The sequence below is a fragment of the Teleopsis dalmanni genome, chromosome 2 (genome assembly GCF_002237135.1).
Source record: "Teleopsis dalmanni isolate 2A chromosome 2, ASM223713v2, whole genome shotgun sequence".
Taxonomy (NCBI): domain Eukaryota; kingdom Metazoa; phylum Arthropoda; class Insecta; order Diptera; family Diopsidae; genus Teleopsis; species Teleopsis dalmanni.
Window position 1 is genome coordinate 143579836 of NC_051847.1, and position 20900 is coordinate 143600735.

The 20900-nt window shown below is 29.3% G+C and overlaps 4 protein-coding genes across 4 annotated transcripts; 2 read left to right on the forward strand and 2 right to left on the reverse strand.

Annotated features, from left to right (window-relative positions):
• The first annotated feature begins 979 nt into the window (after positions 1 to 979).
• Positions 980 to 3546, forward strand: LOC119685820 (MORN repeat-containing protein 4 homolog). The gene is made up of 3 exons (XM_038100203.1): positions 980 to 1129; positions 1195 to 1420; positions 3231 to 3546. The coding sequence occupies exons 1-3, from the start codon at positions 1108 to 1110 to the stop codon at positions 3496 to 3498; spliced, it is 516 nt and encodes a 171-aa protein (XP_037956131.1). The 5' UTR covers positions 980 to 1107; the 3' UTR covers positions 3499 to 3546.
• A 282-nt stretch (positions 3547 to 3828) lies between these two features.
• On the reverse strand, positions 3829 to 9136 carry LOC119685818 (MMS19 nucleotide excision repair protein homolog). The gene is made up of 7 exons (XM_038100201.1): positions 9022 to 9136; positions 8581 to 8964; positions 8164 to 8516; positions 6562 to 8022; positions 6261 to 6506; positions 4218 to 4385; positions 3829 to 4148 (listed from the first exon to the last, which is right to left on the reverse strand). The coding sequence occupies exons 1-7, from the start codon at positions 9092 to 9094 to the stop codon at positions 3951 to 3953; spliced, it is 2883 nt and encodes a 960-aa protein (XP_037956129.1). The 5' UTR covers positions 9095 to 9136; the 3' UTR covers positions 3829 to 3950.
• A 1976-nt stretch (positions 9137 to 11112) lies between these two features.
• LOC119685819 (katanin p60 ATPase-containing subunit A-like 1) lies at positions 11113 to 17863 on the forward strand. Its single transcript, XM_038100202.1, has 7 exons — positions 11113 to 11295; positions 11886 to 12107; positions 12161 to 12384; positions 12453 to 12817; positions 13024 to 13145; positions 15758 to 16314; positions 17302 to 17863. The coding sequence occupies exons 1-7, from the start codon at positions 11284 to 11286 to the stop codon at positions 17498 to 17500; spliced, it is 1701 nt and encodes a 566-aa protein (XP_037956130.1). The 5' UTR covers positions 11113 to 11283; the 3' UTR covers positions 17501 to 17863.
• Positions 17864 to 19678: 1815 nt separating this feature from the next.
• Positions 19679 to 20666, reverse strand: LOC119683804 (vacuolar protein sorting-associated protein 37B). The gene has a single exon (XM_038097668.1). It carries the CDS (start codon positions 20513 to 20515, stop codon positions 19877 to 19879), a length of 639 nt encoding a protein of 212 aa, XP_037953596.1. The 5' UTR covers positions 20516 to 20666; the 3' UTR covers positions 19679 to 19876.
• Positions 20667 to 20900: the final 234 nt, after the last annotated feature.

The window sequence follows — 20900 nt, forward strand, 5'->3', positions numbered from 1 at the left end:
TACTATTAATTTTTGAGTTTTTAGTCCAAGATAAGTCAACGGCGCCTAAATCTTTATACGATACTTTCCAAAAATGGTCAAGCGTGTATTATCACAGCTTGTGCGGTTTCCATGAACTTAAGTAACATGGCCATATTAGAAGTCTTTATAGAACATATCATTAAATAAGCTTTATTACTAAATGATGAAAGTTGCAGTGAATTAGGGATGTGCAGAGAGATAAGTAGGCTCGATTCATTCTATATCACCATGCTGCACAAGAATATTTATAATGTATAGTTTATATGTTTCGGTTATGATTCGTTCAGAGAATCATCTCAACTATTATGTGACTCTATTACTTAATTGTTTTATATAAACCTTTATATAAACGAATATATTATGGGATTGTTTTCCAGATTGTCGATCAGGTAATTATAAATAAGGATGTTAATGGAAAAAAAGACAGTGTTATAGAACGATATCGCATGCTGTATCAAGACTCCAATAAAGATATTTATCATCCCGCATTTGAGGTGTTTTAATAATGAATTGCTTACACGGTAGCTAATTCTTACAACACTAAGTAGCGCGAAACCTAGATTGTTTGTAAAATTGATAGATAGTAAATAGCTTAAAGAGGTTACTTTCAGAATATTCTTACCAATTGCTTGGAATATAATCATGCAACAATTAATACAACCCATTGATGAGAATCGACTTTTAGATATGTATGTTAAGTAATTTTTAAATAATTTTCCTTTACCGAGATTTTCCATTAAAAATCCATTTTTTCGATTTTTTTAATTTTGTTTTCTCTACCATATAAGCAGCCCTTTTCAGTAGCTACTTTAAACCAAGTGTTCTCGTATAAGCGTTCTCCATAATACTCAGTAGGTAAACAAAGCAACAAGTTAAGAGAAATGGAAAATGCTAATTAGATTTGAGCATAAAGAAATTGGAAAATTAGGAAAAATGCCAAATTCAATGTGAAAAATGAAGCCAAACAAGCAAAACATTTTTTACCAAGACTAGAAAATAATCTATTAGAATTGTAGCAGTCAACGTAGTAATAGTGAAATTTTAGTTTTTATTAAACTTAAAGTAAATAAAGTATAAATTCACAATATGAGCGATTACGAGGACCAAGGTTCTCAAATTTATAAATATTATAAATTTTTATTAAAATTAAAATATGTATACCTATATATGCAGGTGCCACTGCCATTAGTCGTATGGAAAATACTAATACTGCGGGTGCTGTTAAAGTGGGTGGTTGGCGTTACGAAGATTCTACACGTTACATAGGAGAATGGAATCAATTAGGACAAAAACATGGCTTAGGTCATCTACAATTTGGCGATGGTACACGTTATGATGGTCAATTTCATGAGGGCTATAGCCATGGTTTGGGATGTTTATGGTTTTCCGATGGCTCCAAGTAATGTATAATTATTGGCATAATACTTATATATAAATATATGAATATTGTTGATATATTATATTGAAAACATATATTCCTTATATGTTCTTATGAAATAAACGTCATGAACAATGAATATTTATAAAAACCTGTGAAAAAACTTCGACCCAGATTGGAAATAATTAAGAAGAATAATAATTAAGTTGAATGATGATAATGAACTTTCTTACTGCAATTTTAACTTTTAGTTAAACTAAAAGTATTTTTAAGGATTTTAGTAAAACAAAAAAAGATATGAATACATAGAGCTTGCAAATAATGGTCACTGGTAGTTAATAAATTTGATAATATTGAAAATAACCCAAAATTGCTATTAATTTTTGTCGTACCAAAAAAATTTAAATATGGATTCATAAAACCAATTAAAATATTTGTTATTACAAACTTTGCTGATCGGTCAGTAACCAATCACCAATGATTATTCACACCCATAGTTTTCAGGTCGCTTTACAAATTATCAATTCACCGTATCCATGGTAATCCACTATTCTGCTATTAAATCATGTGCACTCTTAAGATCTTATACTGTGTTCGTTCCCTTGACATCTCACAGACATGACCTAGCTATAGAATACGAATAGAATATAGAAGAATATGTTGTTAATTCACAAATTAACAACATTTCTGCCGTGAAGAAAGCTTTCTGCTTTGTTATTATATCGTAGTCGGTAATATTCAACTCGGAAGTTAGTTTCCATTTGTTATTATATCGCATCCAATGCTAGACCGCAAATTGTACTGTGAGCTGAGTACTGTCGACGATTTAACACCACAATAAGATACAGAGAGACCCCTGTATAAGATAAGTAGAGTTATAAGTAGGTTAATAACAATTTAAATATAAGTAAACTGACTTATAACCAGTTTACTACAGAGTAGTACAAGGAGTTCGTAAGTCCAGATTATGGGTTTTAATAGTTTTTTAGTATTTCTTCAAGTACCTAAGAATCTGATTTTATACACAGTATACACAGTATAGTATAAAAAATAATCTGAAATTTTTATTTATTTTATTCGTAAATAATTTGCAAAAATTAATTATTAAAGGATTAAATATATCATGAAATGTTACGAGATACAAAAATAATCTATATGTATATAAGCCATTCGACAATTTCTCTCGGGAAATAATATTCAACTAAAGGCAATAAGGAAATGCTAAGAGAAATATTACGCAGCGGTCATGGCCACGTTAAATTGTAGGATATGTAGGAACATCTATAAAAAAAGCATTAAACTTCCGTGACCAGTCGTCATGAGATTCTCTGTATAACATGGCCTAATAAAAATTAATTAAAATGACCCGTAGATTCTAACTTTTAATATCGAAAATATTAATTCAGAAAATATTAAATATTAATTTAATATTATTTCATATGAATACATTATAAATACATTAAACTTCATAAAAAGTCTTTGATTTTTATGGAGTGATTTTTGAAATAAATAAATAAATAAAAAACTCTTAAACTCTGTAATAGAATTCTTTTCAGCAGATGTTGTTTACCTCTGCTACTTTTTAGTATCTCTAGAGTTTTCTAACATTCTAATTCCCCATATCCCCAATTTTTAAATGAGTATTGTTGTGGGTTTTTTTTTTCTTCTTAAACGTAATTTGTGAGATAGTTCCATCAAATGTAACTTAATCTTGTTTTTTTTTCAAATAATGGTAAATATTAATAGAATTACATAAATTCAGTTTCTGTGTGCATATTATGTACTCAAATATACTTTAAATATCATTATTTTATCATGCATTTCTTTGCAGATATGAAGGTGAATTCTTTCAAGGATGGTTTCATGGAAATGGCATATTTTGGCGTTCCGATGGCCTGAAATTTGAGGGTGAATTTCGTGGCGGTAAAATTTGGGGACATGGCTTAGTTACTTTTCAAGATTTCAGCCATGGTTTTCCGCGTAATGAAGGCTATTTTCAGGATTGCCGTTTAATAAGGAAACGACGTTGCCCTGAAATTGTGCAAAAAGCACAAAAATGTGCACTAATGGCCAGATCTCAATCAGATCATACATATTAATCTTATATATACAAATAATAATTGTTCATTTAAATATCTAAAATTAATAAAAAGGTTTATTTCAAAGAAATGCTTTAAATTTATTTAAGCATATTTTTTTTGTTTAAGTTTTGTGCATAATTTTAGTCAAATTATTTGCTTATTTCATTTAGCGGAAGTAATTGTGTTATTAAATTCTAAATAGTTCCGTGTGAATTATGATAAAATAATTATAAAAATAATGTGTTAGTAAATTTAACAATGAATTTAATAAAATAAAATAATTGTATTTATCGTCATTTTAAAACATGCTTAAAATATACAAAATATGCATTTTATCCTTGTCACTTATTTACAATTTTGAAACATTTAACAGCGTAACATAAGTTATAATTTACAAAATATTTGTTTCATATTAAAATTATGGAAATGAATCCAAAGATTGAATAAACCTCTTTAAGAATTGTTTGCATTTATTGTTCTGAAGTATCTGGAGCACCAACAAGAAACCAGGCATTCCTCGCTCTCACAGCAGCATTTCGCACTAAACGCTTGGGATCATCCAAGGTTTCATACAATTCCAGGACTGCATCCAATTTAAGTGGTAGTAGCACATATGTGGGGTATTTTGTTATGTCGTAAATAATGTTCAGTGCCTTAATACGAACCTCCTATAATTAAAAATTTTTATTAATACCCAACATGTATAAATAAAAAAAAATTATTCGCATAAGATTTACCATTGAACTTCGATGAGTAGCTAATCTAAGACAAGTTTTCATAAGGTGACTTAAATGAGCTTGAAAATAGGTGTCCTGATGCTTTATAAAATTATCACACATATCTAAACCTATATTTACGGTGTGAACATTTTTTGATTCCAAACTTTTGATAAGTATGGGTCCGATCTGTTTTTTAAATAATAAGTTATTTTAATAATTTTTTAAAGCATTTAATATTTTTTAATATATTTTCAAAATAAAAAAAAATTTGTTTTAATTAAAAGTCAAATTTTGCAGTAAAGTTTTAATATTAATCTAATCTATTATTGTCTAGTCATTGTTGGATGTAATATATTTTTATTATAAATAACATAAATTATTGACTAGTCACTGTAGATTGAATAATCACCTATCGAAGTTAGGAATTCAATCCAACTTAGACTGCAGATACTGTAGAGCAGAGAGAGAAACTGTATACCATATGCTTGGGGAGTGCCCTGTACTGATGCACAAGCGGAAGAAACACCTAGGAGGGTATTTCATGGATCATAAAGATTTTAGACTAGAAAAGGTAGGCTCTATACTGTCTTTCATTAAAGAAATCGGACTTGGAGAAACACTCTAACCCGAGAAAGGAGCACAATATATCTTTTAGGTCGCAGTGTACAGTACAATCCATTTTTTAATAATAATAATAATAATAATAATAATAATAATAATAATAATAATAATAATAACAATAATTATTTTCTAAAGCGCGTTGAAGTTGAAATATTTGAAATTATACTAGTATAATTGATCCAAACAACATAATAGTAATAGAATCAAAGAATCCATTACGTTCTTAAAAAATTATTTGGTTTTTTATTTTTTCTCTGATTTATCTATTAGGTGTATCGGGGTAGTGGCTCTACAGATGAAGAGGAAACTGTACTTCACTTTATGTATCAGTGTCCATCATTTACTAGAATATTCAAAATCTTTGGGACCACTTTTCTTACCAACCTAGAAGAGCTGTCAAACTGCAAAATTAGGGACATGGCCAAATTCATAGGCTTGTCAGATAAGTTTAATTTCATTTGAATGGGGGAGAGTGGTGCCTTTCAGAATTGTTCTTACACTGACCACGGTGATCCTTTTAGAAATTTTTCTGATCTGCGTCAAGTGGGCTTCAGCAGAATGTCACCACTTCAACCTAACCTAACTTAACATCTTAGGGTGTGGCTAAATGTAACTATGCATGTTTTAGAGGTAAGGAGAGAGAAATTAAATATCTAATGAAATATGTGGCATGCATTGTTATAAGTCCGTGAACTACACCAGAGACTCGTCAATATTTCTTAAAGATAAGAAATATTTTTAACATCGTACTTTACAGTGCTAGTTACGTGGTTTAATGACTTCAACAAACATTCTTTTTACAGTATTAATCCTGATTATATTATTCCTGCAACTATTTCAATTATTTATATACTCGACTATTCTCATTATATGTGCTCACCATCGCTTTACTCTATATAATGTCTTTGATCTGTGTAAATACCACCTTTATATCAATTTAAGCTCCGGTCAGACTAGATCCAAAACCTCTTTGCATCCAGTATAAACATGGTTCCTAATATCATTGGTTTACTAATACAACATAAGTGGTGTTAAGTAAATTTATTAATTTAGTTATTTACTTTTACATAGAAATACTCATTTTATGATATTTTGCTTTCAAAATCAACAAACTCTGACATTTATTAATGAGCAACAATGTTTTGACAGCAAAAATAATTTATCATTTCATGTGACCTGAACAGACTACATAACATGTAGTTATGCATCATCAATTTTGTAGTTACGCAAAGGATTCATATTTGCACACCTAATAAACCTAGTATCCCTTGGATATATTGCTTTTGATATCTATCATCTACTCTTTTTTAAATTTGATTGACTAATCAAATTTGATTTACTACAATCAAATTTTTATAATTCGAATACATAATTAAAATGATTTCATCAGAATATAATATATTATTATTTACATTAATATAAAAAATATACATTATTTACCTCATTGACATTCATTTTCAGTACAGAATGTGGCGTACCCTTCAACACATATATGAACGCATTAATATGATGTTCACAAAAACTAGTCAGTTTTGGTTTTAATGCGCGAAATGCGATGTGAAATAATTTTTGTTTAAATAAAAATAAAACAGTTGGTAAATGCAAGTGCGCACATTCAGCAGATATAATTTCGAATGCTAATGCTGCTGCAGTAACCAGAGATGGATTATCTAATAATTCCGCAAGCTAAAAGAAAAATTATATTTATTTGAAATAAATATTAATAAATTTATATACTAACAGCTTCAATAATATCCGCAATATCATCATCACCGCGTACTGCAAGTCCCTTGGCTAGCCAAGCTAATGCTTCTACAGCTTTTTTATTGTCATGTTTAATGTAGCCCTTTAATTTAGCAATCATTTTTCGTATAACGTTACGGTTATGGTTCGAACGCTCATAGTCAGTTTTATTAGACAAACCACAAAGCAGAAAATGAGAGACTTCTCGTAATTTGGAATTATTACTTTCCAGCGATAATTTAGTCAAATCTTCTATTAATTTTTCAAAATGATCGTCTAAACTGATATCTTTATGCAAAAAACTAAGTAAACCATTAGCAACGTACAAATCGGTTGCCAGCTGCAAATCCAATTTGGATAGGTGCATCGTAACAATCATATATTGTTCTGCCACATTCAAGCATTTTATTATTAAGCTAATTGCCAGTGATATTTGTTGCAAAACTTCCAAATTTATTTTAACGTCAAGCCGTAGTTCTACTAATTTTGCAATTAAGTCATTATTTTGTTGTAATTCCTCTACAAACCGCGGATCATCGGTTGTTAATAATATACTTAAAGCCTTCAATGCCAATAAACGTTCAGTAGTATTTAATTCTTTTTTGAACACATTCTCCATTATTAGTTCTAAAATAGATTGTGTGAAGGCTATTTGCTTTACTAAAGGTACTAGATTAGTGTAGACTTTATTCTTAACAAAAGCGGAAAATGTTGTGAATTTTCGTATGCAAATTTCAATCACATTCGACTGTAATTCTATAGGATATAAAGCACCCATTTGTTCGATCAAGCATGTAAATTCCAAATTGATTTCTTCATCCATTATAAACTCAAATAGAGCTTTGTATACCAACACACGATTTTCTTCAGTTATAATTGGCACGGATTTCTTTAGAATATCTAAAGCAGCATATTTCAATTCTTCTTTTTGCGGAGTCGTTATTACTTCTTTTTTACATAGTATTGCAATAACATTCGAATGTATTTGCTTGCACACATCGCCATCAATATCGTTTAATGAAACACATTCAGCTGTGGCGAAAATTTCAGAAACAATATTATAAATTTTAATTCGCTCTTCATGATAATTAGACTTCAGAGCCGTTTTACAAGCGCCAATTTCATTTAATTTTATTAATAAACAATTTAAGATTTTTGTAGCTGCCAATTTAGGTTCTGTTGAAATGCATATAAGGCCAATATTCTTTGCAGGTTCAAATAGTCGTTGATTTATATCATTCAAATGTGGTAATATAATACCCAAAATAAATGTTTGATAGTGCTTACTGACATCAGGTAGACTTTTAGCTCGACTTAATAATTCACGCAACGCTTTAAAAGCACGTTGTAAAATATCTCTGTTATCGGTATCAGGAAAAATAACCGTTTTCAATCCATTCCATATATCTTCAAAGTGAGTTTCAATTAAATTTGGTTCAAAGGTATGTGCTGCCTTAAACTAGAAAAACAGTATAAGTTAATTTAAAATTAAATATGATAATAACGACTATATAAATTATGTGCATAATATTCTATTTATATATGAATTGTCGAATTCGGCACATAATTTATATTCAAGTTTAAAATTTCTATATCGTACTAATAAGTCCAGTGAGTCCGTTTTTGCTACAATTAAATCGGTGTCCAGCTTTTCTAAAATCAGCGCAATTGTCCATTCAACAAATTCAGGATTGGCAACAAGACAATCTGATAACTTTTCTGCAAGTGTATCACGTGTGATAGTCTCTTCTTCATCGTTTTTAGATGGATTAAAATCGACAGGAAAATAACAGGCGAAAACTTCAAACATTTCTTCAGCTAAATGCAATAAATTGTATGCTTGTAAAATCTCAGCCATAAAAGAAAATATATAATTTAAATTTCGAGGATCTCTCTCGCCTTCTATGCAATTGATTAATCCATATATAAAATCGCCAGACATTGATTTTAATACTATTAATAAATGTAAACAATATGCTAGGTAAACAATAATAAATTTATAAAATTTACGACCTACTGGCGAGATGTCTTTTTGATAGATATTCTAAGATCCTAAAGATTTTTGTACGTTCATTTCGCATTTGAGACTGGCAAACTACATCTTGAAAAAGGCTTCGCAGGATTACAGGCACTTTTTCTGGTGGTATATTTTTCATTCTAGCTAAGACATCGAAACCAGCTATTACGGCTGGCTGTACATTGTGATGATCTTTAATTCGGTCGACAAAGAATGTAATAAGAAATTCTAGTTGCGCTTCGGTGAGATAATCTCGAGGTAGTTCGGCTAGTATATCAGATAAGAGTTGTGTGCCTTTAACTCGTTCGTCGACATTTGTTGACGTTAATTCGGCGCCTAAATTCTCTACAATAACTGATATGTCATATTTTCCATTGCTTATATCTACAAAAAAATATATATTCAAGTACAAGATTTTAGTGTTAATTAATAATTATTTACCTTTTGCTATATTTGTAACATCTTCTTTATTTATAAATGCGTTTTTTAACGTAGTATGTAAATTATTACTCATTTTATTTATTACTTAAAATATAAATATATATTAACTAATTTCTATAAAATAACATGTATTTAATTACTTTCTAAATATATCTTTTTAAATAAGAGACAAAGAAATTTGCTAAGAAAAACCTATTTACAAATTTAATGTAACCGACCTGTCAAATTCCTTTAGCATGCTTATAAAGTGTTCGGAATTAGTGTTATATTTTCTTTTATTAATGGAAATTGTTATACAGCTTTCCTGCAAAAATCATCAATGTTCTTCATAATCATTTTTTAAAGTATTAAAGTATTATATATATCAAATTTTCCAGATAAACTTCAGAGTTTAGCATATTACAATTTTAAGACCGTGAACACTTTTTTGCTTTTATAGTACAGAATGTTTTTTAAAGTCAGGTTTGATTTAAAAGTAACTATATGATATTTCATGCAGCATAAGTACCGTTAATACATATATATTAAATATAGAACCATTCGAAAATTCAAGAGAATCATTTTTAAAATTAATTGAACGTTCGCCCTCTTACTTTTAATTTTAGGTTATTGTGTCTTATAATAAATACATATATATAAACAAAAATTTCTAAATCGATGAATAAATTTGTAAAAAGTTAACTAAAGGTATTAGGTTATGGTGGCAGACCTAGGTCACGCCTAGACCATTAAGGTCCATTGTGATACCAGATCAGTCTTATTTTAAGCGATTGTGTGCATCACTTAGGATGCGCGTTTTATAAGCGAATTTTATTAGGATTTCAACAGAAATCTCAGGTATGTGATCCAGTCCGGTAAAACTGACAGGCCCTAAGTATTTTTGTGGAGTTCTAGAGAGAGCCGGGCAGTTACACAGTCCGGTAAAACTGAAAATCCCCAAGCATAAAAAGTTAAACAAAATAATCATATATAATTTAAATATTTGTGAAAACAGTTATTCAAACTCAAGCTCTGAAGAGAATTGTATTGTTCAAACAATTTTTTTAAATATATTAATTCGAGTTATTATTTTCAAATATAAAATCGATGTCGCCGGTTTCTGTAAATAAATAGGTAAATAAAAACTAATTCTTATCGTTTAAAGCCAAAACCGACTATACCTGAACCGGATCGCCGGTATAACCTAATCTTACCTGTGTCCATTTTTCGTGCCAAATAAATGTTAATACGTGTCTTTATGCAAAATTACAAATGTATAATCATACTTTTTTCTTTATTCCTTTTATCAGAAAACAGTTTGAAATACCAAGCTACCTTTAGGATGAAAATACCTAATCACTGGTTAATTTTTTTTTCAATCGTTTGATTTTTGCAGTTTGATTCGCAGCTCTATTTAATATGTATGTTTTTTCAAAATTTACACTTGTAAATTTCATATTAAATTTTAATTCAACAAACTTAAAAATAAGAACGTGCTTATCTAAATTTTTTATTGCAAACTATACATGTTCATCAAGTTAAGCCCAAACATGATTTAACGATGATAGTTTAAACATAATACAAGTTAAAATAAAAATAACAGTGTGTTTACACTAATACGATGTTATCACTTGTCTCATTTAGACAGTTTTGCTCATTAAGACCGCTAATAACGATAATTTATCTAAAAAAACTCTTTTATAAAAACGAAATCATTATAAAGAAATCAACTAATACAAGGCAAAAAAGTAATAATTTGAAATATAATTTATCATATAAAACATATGTAAAATGTAAACAAACAAGCTATAAGCTATATTACATGCATAAATCAGCTTATACCAATAGAAACGACCAAATCTTAATTTCATAAACGTAACTAGAGAAATGTACAGCAATAATCATTTGTCGACAAAATCCGTACAAAAGCGTGTTAATAAGCTTCGACAATTGTAAGTATTAGCGCAGTATGAAAAACGGTATCACAAATTATTCCATTCAAAACGTAGATATATGAAAGTCTCACAACAAGTTGTGACATTTCCCAACACTGAGCAGTTGTCAATTTATTTTATTTTCATCGTAATTCTTTGTATCAAAGCAGAACAAATGATTAAAATATAAAGAAGTAGAAAAAGCATTACAAATGCAGTTATTTTCTTTTTAAAATAAATTAAAAACTTGACTAACATTAAATAAAAAGTGTTGTTTATATATTAAAGTGTAGAAAATATTATTTGAATATATTTTGTATTGCAATTAAGTTAAGGAAATAGCATACTAATGTCAATAACCGTACGTATATATGAATGGGCGTCAAGAAAAAAAAAGATTGCGTATATTTCTCACATTTTTTCCCTAAATGACGGCAAATTTCTAACAAGTAGCAGAAGCAGCAGTTTAAAAAGACAACGATAATAGGAAATATTAATTTTAGCCACATTTGAGTTAAGGTTGAAGACTGTAGCACGGCTAAGCAAGGTCATTTGTTTGCCCATAAATGGCACATAAGAGTAGTCATCAAAATAAAATTTAATTAATATACAATAATATAATAACTTACCTTTAAGCCATTGTAGAGTTTAACAAGTGAATACAATAAGTTGAATTACAATGTAAACCAGTTTAATTAAGTAATTAAAAAAAGAAATTAAATATTATCATGGAGCATCATTAACGGAGTGTCACTTTCCATTTTGAGTTTTTTTTCATACTTTTTCAATGGTTCTTTTTATTTTTAATGGTATTGTTTTCATATTTTCATATTGACAATGTTTGTGAAGAAATTATTAAGCAATAACGTATTGTTATACTGCTGCTTGTGCGTCTTGCTGTTTGCTTTCTTATGCTATTATTTATAAAATGAATTTATTGTGTCGTATTAGCTATTGCGAGGTGGGAAGCAAAAGACGAAATCTTGTGTAGGAATGACCGTAATGGCCAAAACTACAATTGCGGAAATATGCGAGAATGCAAAAATGGCTAGAGATATGGCGCTGACTGGTAATTATGACTCCGCATCAATATATTATGAGGGATTACAGGGGATGCTATCCCGTATGGTTAATTCCATAACAGATCCGATGCGTAAGGGCAAATGGAATATGGTATAATGTGTATAATTTCTCTCATTAATTTATTCTAATATTTATTGTTGTAGATAAAACAACAAATTAACAAAGAATATTCACAATTAAAAGCCATACAGAACACACTATCAGAAATGACATTAGATCTACAGAATACACAATTCGCGCATAAGTTAAAAGCGCAAATACGCGAAGATGAAACAAAAGATCCAGCCTCATGGTTCCGTCCTGATCCTGACATATGGACACCGCCACCTAAAGATCCAGATGTGTGGGGTCCACCAAAACCAGAAAAGTATGATTTAAGTATTAAGAGAGCAAACTATACAATAAAAAAAATTTTCTGCACAACATATTTTGTAGGCCTGGCATAAATAATCGTAATCGTAATTTTGTTTTTAAAAAACCTGCTATTAAGAGCACAATACCACAACGTACAAATGGCAACTCAGGTAATAATGGTCCAAACAAAGCCAACAAAACTACCAGTGGGACATCAACACGTGGCAATGCAACAGCGCAAAGTAATGGACGTGCAGTTGCAGCATCAAATCGAAAAGTAAATACAAGTACTAATTCTGTGGGAAGTCCAACAAGTACAATCGCTAATGATGGAAATACAAAGCCTGAAGAAACTCGTGAAGATGAATCAGCAGATAATGACGAAAAAGAAGAAAAAAAATTCCAACCAAATAATCATATTGAAGCGGAATTAGTAGATATCTTAGGTAAGCTGTTGATATGTAGATAGTGAATGATTGTCGCAAGTGATAACACAGTAGAGAATAATAGATAAAATTACAAATTACAGCTTATCAAAATTCGAATTATTATTATAGAGAAATCTTAAATTTAACAATACTGACTCAGTGTTTTGTAAACACTTTTTGTAATTTAATCAAATTTAATTGATTTTATCATATTCATTTTTTAGAACGTGATATTTTACAACGAAATCCGAAAGTTCGCTGGAATGACATTGCTGATTTACATGATGCGAAACGTCTGCTAGAAGAAGCTGTAGTGTTACCTATGTTGATGCCCGATTACTTTAAGGTTGGTGTTTATTAAATAGAATGAGGCAAATTTAGGCCTAGTATATCATCTAAAATAAAATATGACGTGAAAAACTTAACGATAGTCACTTTTGCTAGTATTGTCCACATATTATCTTAACAGGTGTCATAAAAGTTAACAAACACAATAACAATTTGCTTTCAATTTAGAACAGAATAAATAAAAAGAGTACGATATAGAAGATGAGGATTAGTAGATACTGTTAAGAACGAAAATTATAGATGAAAGTTGTGATCTGGCTTTGAAGTTCAAACAATGTTTGGAAAAACATTAAGCCGAGACAATGAACCTAGAATAAGTTAAATAAATTCAATATATTAATTGTTATTTTGGTTTAGCATGCTGTGGCTTATAAATGTAAGTCTTATTTACGTAAAATCCACAAGTAAGAAGACATGTAAGAAGAAAATGTGAAAATGGATTTGGCAAGTCCTTTATTGAGCCGAGACCAAATAAATAAATATAAAAATAGTAAAAAATTTGAAATATCTACTACATATCTCATCGAGGGAAAATTGTTACATTTGTTTTGTTACTTGTTTTGATACTTTTTAGAATATGTTAGTCAGCTGCGAGAAGACACATTACGTTAAAATTCATATTAGGCTTTATATAAATTTCGTAATTGTTTCTAAACTATCGAAAAAATCATCTTTTACATTGCAGAACAGACTAACAGATGTAAGTGGATCCTTAGGATCTCGTTATAACCTAATCTAACCTACTAATGCTATGCTATAATAGAAGAACCTATCTGTTATAATTACGGATTGATTTTTGGAATACATTTCAGAATGTGCAAACATACAAGTCAAGTACGGCTTTGGTTCAGTTGGCTAATGAACGCTGACTCTGAGCTTCATATTTGGCATGGCATGAGTTCAATTCCTGGTACTTGCAGTCTAAAAAATTATTTACGAATAATTAAGCACAGAAAATATTTCCCAGACCACTGATGATGGGTATTTGTCCATATTCGAAACAGCTGTATGGTCAGCCATAAATTCAATTAACGAAAGTAATAGTTAGTGTCATAGTTAGTGAAAAGTAAAAAAGTAACAACTTGAGCATTGAAAATTTGTGCAGCTTTGGCTAATTTGACAAGCATGAGCACTAAGTCTAACACTTGCAGTTCAAACAATTTATAAACGGACTATAGACTTATTAAAAAGAAAGTCGAATATTTCCTAACAACACTAATGATGAGTACATGACAATACTCGAAACAGCGTTGTAAGATCAGTCAGATTTCAATAAATTAACTAAATTTTTGTTCTTGTTTTTTTTTTGCTATTCGAATCCGTCTAACTTTTAAATAGCTTTTTTTCGTCATAAAGACGCATCAGTCTTGTCTTCTGTGAAACAGAAGTTTAAAGTGATTTTAATGTAAAATAAAAATCGCTTGAAGTAACACATGGAATCTATTTTACTGTGGCGACCCAGTTGGCTGTGCATTTATTGAATTTAAAAAGTAAAATTCAATTTCAAATATTTTTAAGTTTTTTGTTTTGATTGATGAGAACGTTTCGATTTTTCTCTCTGTAAAAAGTTGAATAAAAGTTTATTAACATTGAAAATTTTTAGAGTTTTATTAATTAGCAAGGTGAAGAGATCATTGCTATAGTCTAATAGACTAATAGTCTTATAGACTAATAGTCTATAAGTGCAGTATTATCAAACGACTTGGATTATTTTAAACAACTCCAAAATATAAAAACGAAGATTTTACACATATTTTCTTAATAGTTGCTACGGTGCATAAATAAAAAAGTTTCGGATTATTAGCAATGACATATAATACTTTAAGAATGGAATTATTATTTATTGGAATTATATTAATTACCATTGATAATAAATAACAAAAAACAATTTTATAGAAAAGTACATAAATCTTGTAAACCTTTTATTACGAAATCGTATTGAATAGATCCCGCATGTATAATCTCGTTAAACGTTTACATTATTTATAGTATTTGTTATAAAAATATTCTCAACAAATATTATAAAATAACATGATATCATTATTAACGCAACCAGGAAATTATTAACCATAATTTGCACAAGTCTTTTTCTTATACATAGATAAAGACGACATTGTTATGCTACTTTCGTATGTACTCATTATCAATCAATAACTTCTATTTAATTTGCGTTTCGGTATTTTGTTTTATTTTTGTTATCTGACATAATTAATTTTTTATTCCGGGTGTTTTGCTTTTTTATACTTTCAAATGATGTATGAGTCAACACTTCAATTTGCGATACAACAATAAAAACCAGTTGTTTTCAATTCTAAATTTTTTATAATGTTTATATGTAAATCAGTGTCAAATTTTATTATTTAAGTTTTTAAAATGTATTAATTACAATCATTAATCTTTTAAAAAACTTTTGCCGAAATAATATTAAACCTTATCCCTTATAGGTTTTACCAATATAGTCCTTTATTTATTAGAACTATTAAGCTCCCTAATATATTAACTATATATCTGATAAAAATTTTTCTAATACCTGGTTTTTTATCTCAATTTATTAAACGATCTGTAATTGTTTCTTTTATTAAAAATAATATTATGTAAATGTATTTGTAGGGCATACGCCGACCTTGGAAAGGTGTATTAATGGTTGGTCCTCCTGGTACTGGTAAAACAATGTTGGCTAAAGCGGTTGCTACTGAATGTGGTACAACTTTCTTCAATGTTTCTTCATCAACTCTAACTTCGAAATATCGTGGCGAATCAGAAAAAATGGTACGACTTCTTTTCGAGATGGCACGCTTTTATGCACCGAGCACCATATTTATAGATGAAATTGATTCATTATGTTCGCGACGTGGGTCAGAATCTGAACATGAAGCATCACGTCGAGTTAAATCAGAATTGTTGGTGCAAATGGATGGTGTGGGCAGTGAAGAGGCCACTAAAGTTGTAATGGTCTTAGCAGCAACAAACTTTCCGTGGGATATAGATGAAGCACTACGTCGACGTTTAGAAAAACGTATTTATATACCACTGCCAACAGATGAGGGTCGAGAAGCTTTGTTAAAAATAAATTTGCGTGAAGTGAAAGTTGATGAAAGTGTAGATTTATCAGAGATTGCCAAAAAATTGGATGGTTATTCCGGTGCCGACATAACTAACGTATGCAGGTAAGATACGAATAACTTTAATTAACTCTCAACTTAAGGCAGTAGTAGACAAGTATAGGCAAAGTGCAATAAGATTTATTTTTGGCAGTTTATTTATAGTAGTCGAGTTGATATTTCTTGTAGAATAGATAGCTTTCTGTGTTTCTGACCTTTCTGACTTATGGTACAAAATGCAGTGAGTATAGTAGACGGTTTTAAGAGCGACCAGTCCTACGTCCTGAACACGACCAAGTTTCGTTTGCTCTTTCTTATACGGATCTTGATAATAATAACAGAAGTCTTTTTTGTGTGTTAACAGTTGAATAGAAAACACCCAATCTCTCGTTAAAGATAAAGAGTTTCGCTCTAATATTATTATCTGGGGCCACGTCAGAGCCGAATTGTCACAATAAATTTGAATGAATAGAATTCTCATATCTAACCTTAGGAGACATTCTGTCACCTTACACACACACCCATATTGTTGAAATTGTAACACAAGATGACCTGACAAACAGCTGAGGCACATTTCATTATAGTTATCAAAATGCAATATTCCAAAACCTGGCCTAAACTTATTACATTTTTGGGTTAATATCTGGATATATCTTACAAATATATGCATATTTTTATTTAATTTTTATTATATTAGATTAACAAAACCGAGAATATTATATCTTGTTAATGTTAATCTTGTAAACTGTTATAAACTGTCGTAAGTCCTGAATGGAACCAGCAGGAGAAACCAAAGGACAACTTGGTTCCTGTGTGGTATGGTAAAATTGACGTCATAAAGTTAAGACAGTGCTAAAATTTTAGCTCACACATTAAAAATATATGAATTAAGTATAATTGAATCTGCTTTTTTTCCTTTTTTAATTGAATTAGTTCACTATTTAGTGTTTATACCCAGTTATCTCTTTGCAGAGTATTTACAATTCTCTATTACCATATATGTTGAGAAAAATGTCAAAGATATATACTAAGTTAAAATAATTTTTTTTTTAGGGATGCTAGCATGATGTCTATGCGTCGCAAAATTGCTGGCCTTACGCCGGAACAAATACGTCAACTGGCAACTGAAGAAGTCGACTTACCTGTATCAAATCAAGATTTTACAGAAGCCATGAGTCGCTGTAACAAGAGCGTCTCAAAATCAGACTTAGAAAAATATGAGAAATGGATGAATGAATTCGGATCATCATGATGTCCTTATTTTGCTATCATTTGCAATTTTATTAAGAAATTTTTGTCGCTGCGATCCTTCTTTTATTTAGACTACATAAAGCTGAGTGAATATTTTTAAAAGTAATTAGCAAAGCTAAAAATGTTAAATATTGATTTGATTTAAAATTTAAATTGAAATAATATATAATTGCAATTAATAAGACTAACCCCCACGAACACTTAACAATATTATTTTTGATGCAATGAAAATCGCGTACTATAAGTTCAACATGTTCATTGTGTATCTGTATTTAATTTATGCATTCATCTCTATTTTTTTTTAATATTTAATAATTACGAAAAACAATTACAATTTATTGAAGACATTATGTTAACCATAGCGAAAGGCTTAGATTTATTTATTTTAACAATTTTATTATATATATTAGAAATATAATTTTAAACAAATTATGAATAAATTTTTTTAACATTGATAACTTTTGGCATTTTTAAATATGTAGTATTTGTATAATATATATATGTCATTATAAGTATATTTTTAATATTATAATTATTTAAATATGAGCTCGATAATCCATGGTATTTATAAGTTTATTTAGAGAAAAAATGAAACGATAAGAAATGTAAAGTGATCCTTAACAAGGTCTATACGGATATAATTTCAAAAATATTGAAAAATTCTTTCCCTACAAGTTGTAGAGGTATTATGTTCTACATTACTTCAACAGTTGATATTTGGCTTGCGCATTCCACATTCATCGACATTTGTAAACAAACTCTAAGTGATTGTAGTTCTTGTAGTAATTTATAAATAAATAATATAATTAATTTACTAACACAATAATATTTTAAAATAATTTAATTATTTTGTGAACAGTAGATTTACAATACCTCAAGATCTTTGTATTTTTAACTTCATCTTATAGAAGAAATCTATAATAACAATCTATAACAAATCTGCCAACAGTAGAAAGGCATATCTTTTCTGTTTAAATTCTTACTTTTTAAAAAATAGTAAAAATGTTACAGTTATACAAAAGTATCCATTGATTATATTGAGAAACATACTACACACGGATATAAACAATATGCGGTTTTCGAGAAAGTTAGAAGAGAGTTCATCAAGTATCATTAAAAAAGACCTAGTGTTTATGTTAAGTTATTAAGATAATGTAAGATATAATAGTTCTATATATAATACTTTAGAACTATTGTATGCAATACAATTGTATATACAATACAACTATTGTATATTCTAACATATTGAACTATTGTATGCCCGAAATAAAAATACTTTATTCAATAATAGTATAGTTCAACATCCAGTCTTATTAATATTACGTGCTTTTTTTAATGTAGCTATGATATATAAAGACGTTTTCGTTTGACCAAAATTTCGTTTAATAACTCCAACCACGAATTTTAAAACAGAAAACAAAAATTGTGAAATAAAATATTGAGACTATACATATTGATATTAAACGTGAACTTTTTTATATATCCTATAAACCTGAGTTATAAATTAGACTAAATAATATAAATTACTATATTATCAATAGTGAATTAACGATAATGTATGTTAGGAAGATAAATATTTTTGCCTTCCATGCAGTGCTGCATTACTTGTAAACGAAATGGATGCATTTAATCCATTGAAATGCTTTTACAATTACTGCAGTGATAGAAATCCATATGTACAATTCTATGAATAAAGAATCATCCCTTAAATTAAAAATTATACTTAATGTTAGATTCTATTACTAATGAACGTTTCCCAAAAAAGTTCTATTAGATTGCTATGACACGCAGCGACAGCTGGCAAGTAAAAACAAAGTGATGCTTTGCTCGATGCTTTGTCACACAGGAATCAATGGTAATGAGTCTGCCGACAATCTTGCGAGGTCAGGATCTGCCATTCATATTGAGAATTAAATTGGTCTACCACTAGGTCTCTGATTGATAAATGGGTTTCAACCGTGAGAAGTCACTACTAGCGCGACATTCCAGGTAACTGTCAGGGTAAAGAGCTGGTTCATCCCTACAGTTATGGTAAGTTTAGCGTCCGTTGCAGCACAAAAGATCAACCATGATCGCAGTGCTCCGATGGGAGCTGGTACCCCGTTTATTCCTATCCCTAGATTCAATTAGTATTAACAATTATTCATACAATTTTTTAAACATTTAAAACATTTTATTGCAAACTATATTTTTGATTTTCTTTTATATTATTAATTTCCGATATAAATAAATAGTAAATAATTTCCAACGATTTTTGCTACCAAATTATATATTGGAGAGATTTTTGTTTCTAATTTTATAAATTAAAGTAAACAACTTCAAGATTTCTCGTAACGGCGTATTATAATTTGTAACTGTTTTTTTGACTCCCTTTATGTTAAAATGGACGCGGTGGCATTGGCATCATTGGTCCTACTGGATATGGTAAATTATTGCTTGGATAAAATCCACTTCCTGGCATATTATTATATGTTGGCATTCCACTCGCAGAACCTCGCTGTGCACCCCCCTGTGCATGTCTGCGCATCAACTCTTGCATTTTTTCCGCTTTTAACTTGCGTAAATGCATTTGCTTGCGTGCACCCAAGAAACTCTCAAGGAATGCATCAACATTCACTTCATTGTCTGTAAATTTTTTTACTATAGCTTCTGAATCTTCTTCACTTTCAGCTGCTGCTGTTTGTAGTAATGCTAATGCTGTTTCCTGACTAACATTTCCAGATTTTTCTTTGATTTGTGACAATTTTTCTTGTACTGACTCACAAAAGGTTTTTGCTTCTTCTGATAATTCACTTACTTTACCACGTAATTCGATAATTTTTGGTTCTTTTTCAATATTTCCTTCAGCTTTCACTCTGTTTTCAGTTAGTAAACTATCTTTTTGTGCTTTCAAGATTTCAAGAACTTCATCAACTTTTTCATCTAATTTGTCATCATCATTCATTAAATCCTTAAGTTCATCTGATGTAAGTGGCGATATTGTCGCCTGCAATTGATTCATATATTCTTGATACATATTTCTTTTTTAATTTAAATAAACCATATGTCGGATGTAATCGCTTTTTAAATTTATATATTTTCTTTCTTTCCGAAATATATGCAATTACGCCGTCCGTTGTGCTTCAATATATTACATTACTAAAATCTAAAAGGCATCAATTGTTTTTTTTTCTCCAAAAATGTATGAGCAAAACAAGATGATTAATTGTTGATGGTAGTGTTGCCTAATGTATCGTAAAAATCGTAGTTATTGCTTGTAAAAAGTAGTATGTATATATAAAATATCATTATTAGTAGAAGCACAAGAACAAATAAATTAAATTAATATTTACTTTAATTGATGAAAATTATAAATTTAACAATGTATATTATATTATATGTATAAATATTATATATATATA

Coding starts and splice junctions, on each gene's coding strand:
- LOC119685819 (XM_038100202.1), top strand. Junction 12,385..12,452: donor GGTCCACCAAAACCAGAAAA/GTATGATTTAAG, acceptor CATATTTTGTAG/GCCTGGCATAAATAATCGTA. Junction 16,315..17,301: donor GACATAACTAACGTATGCAG/GTAAGATACGAA, acceptor TTTTTTTTTTAG/GGATGCTAGCATGATGTCTA.
- LOC119685818 (XM_038100201.1), bottom strand. CDS start 9,094: ATGAGTAATAATTTACATACTACGTTAAAAAACGCATTTATAAATAAA. Junction 8,965..9,021: donor TGTTACAAATATAGCAAAAG/GTAAATAATTAT, acceptor ATTTTTTTGTAG/ATATAAGCAATGGAAAATAT. Junction 4,149..4,217: donor CTACTCATCGAAGTTCAATG/GTAAATCTTATG, acceptor TTTTAATTATAG/GAGGTTCGTATTAAGGCACT.
- LOC119685820 (XM_038100203.1), top strand. CDS start 1,108: ATGAGCGATTACGAGGACCAAG. Junction 1,130..1,194: donor GAGCGATTACGAGGACCAAG/GTTCTCAAATTT, acceptor CTATATATGCAG/GTGCCACTGCCATTAGTCGT. Junction 1,421..3,230: donor TGGTTTTCCGATGGCTCCAA/GTAATGTATAAT, acceptor ATTTCTTTGCAG/ATATGAAGGTGAATTCTTTC.
- LOC119683804 (XM_038097668.1), bottom strand. CDS start 20,515: ATGTATCAAGAATATATGAATCAATTGCAGGCGACAATATCGCCACTT.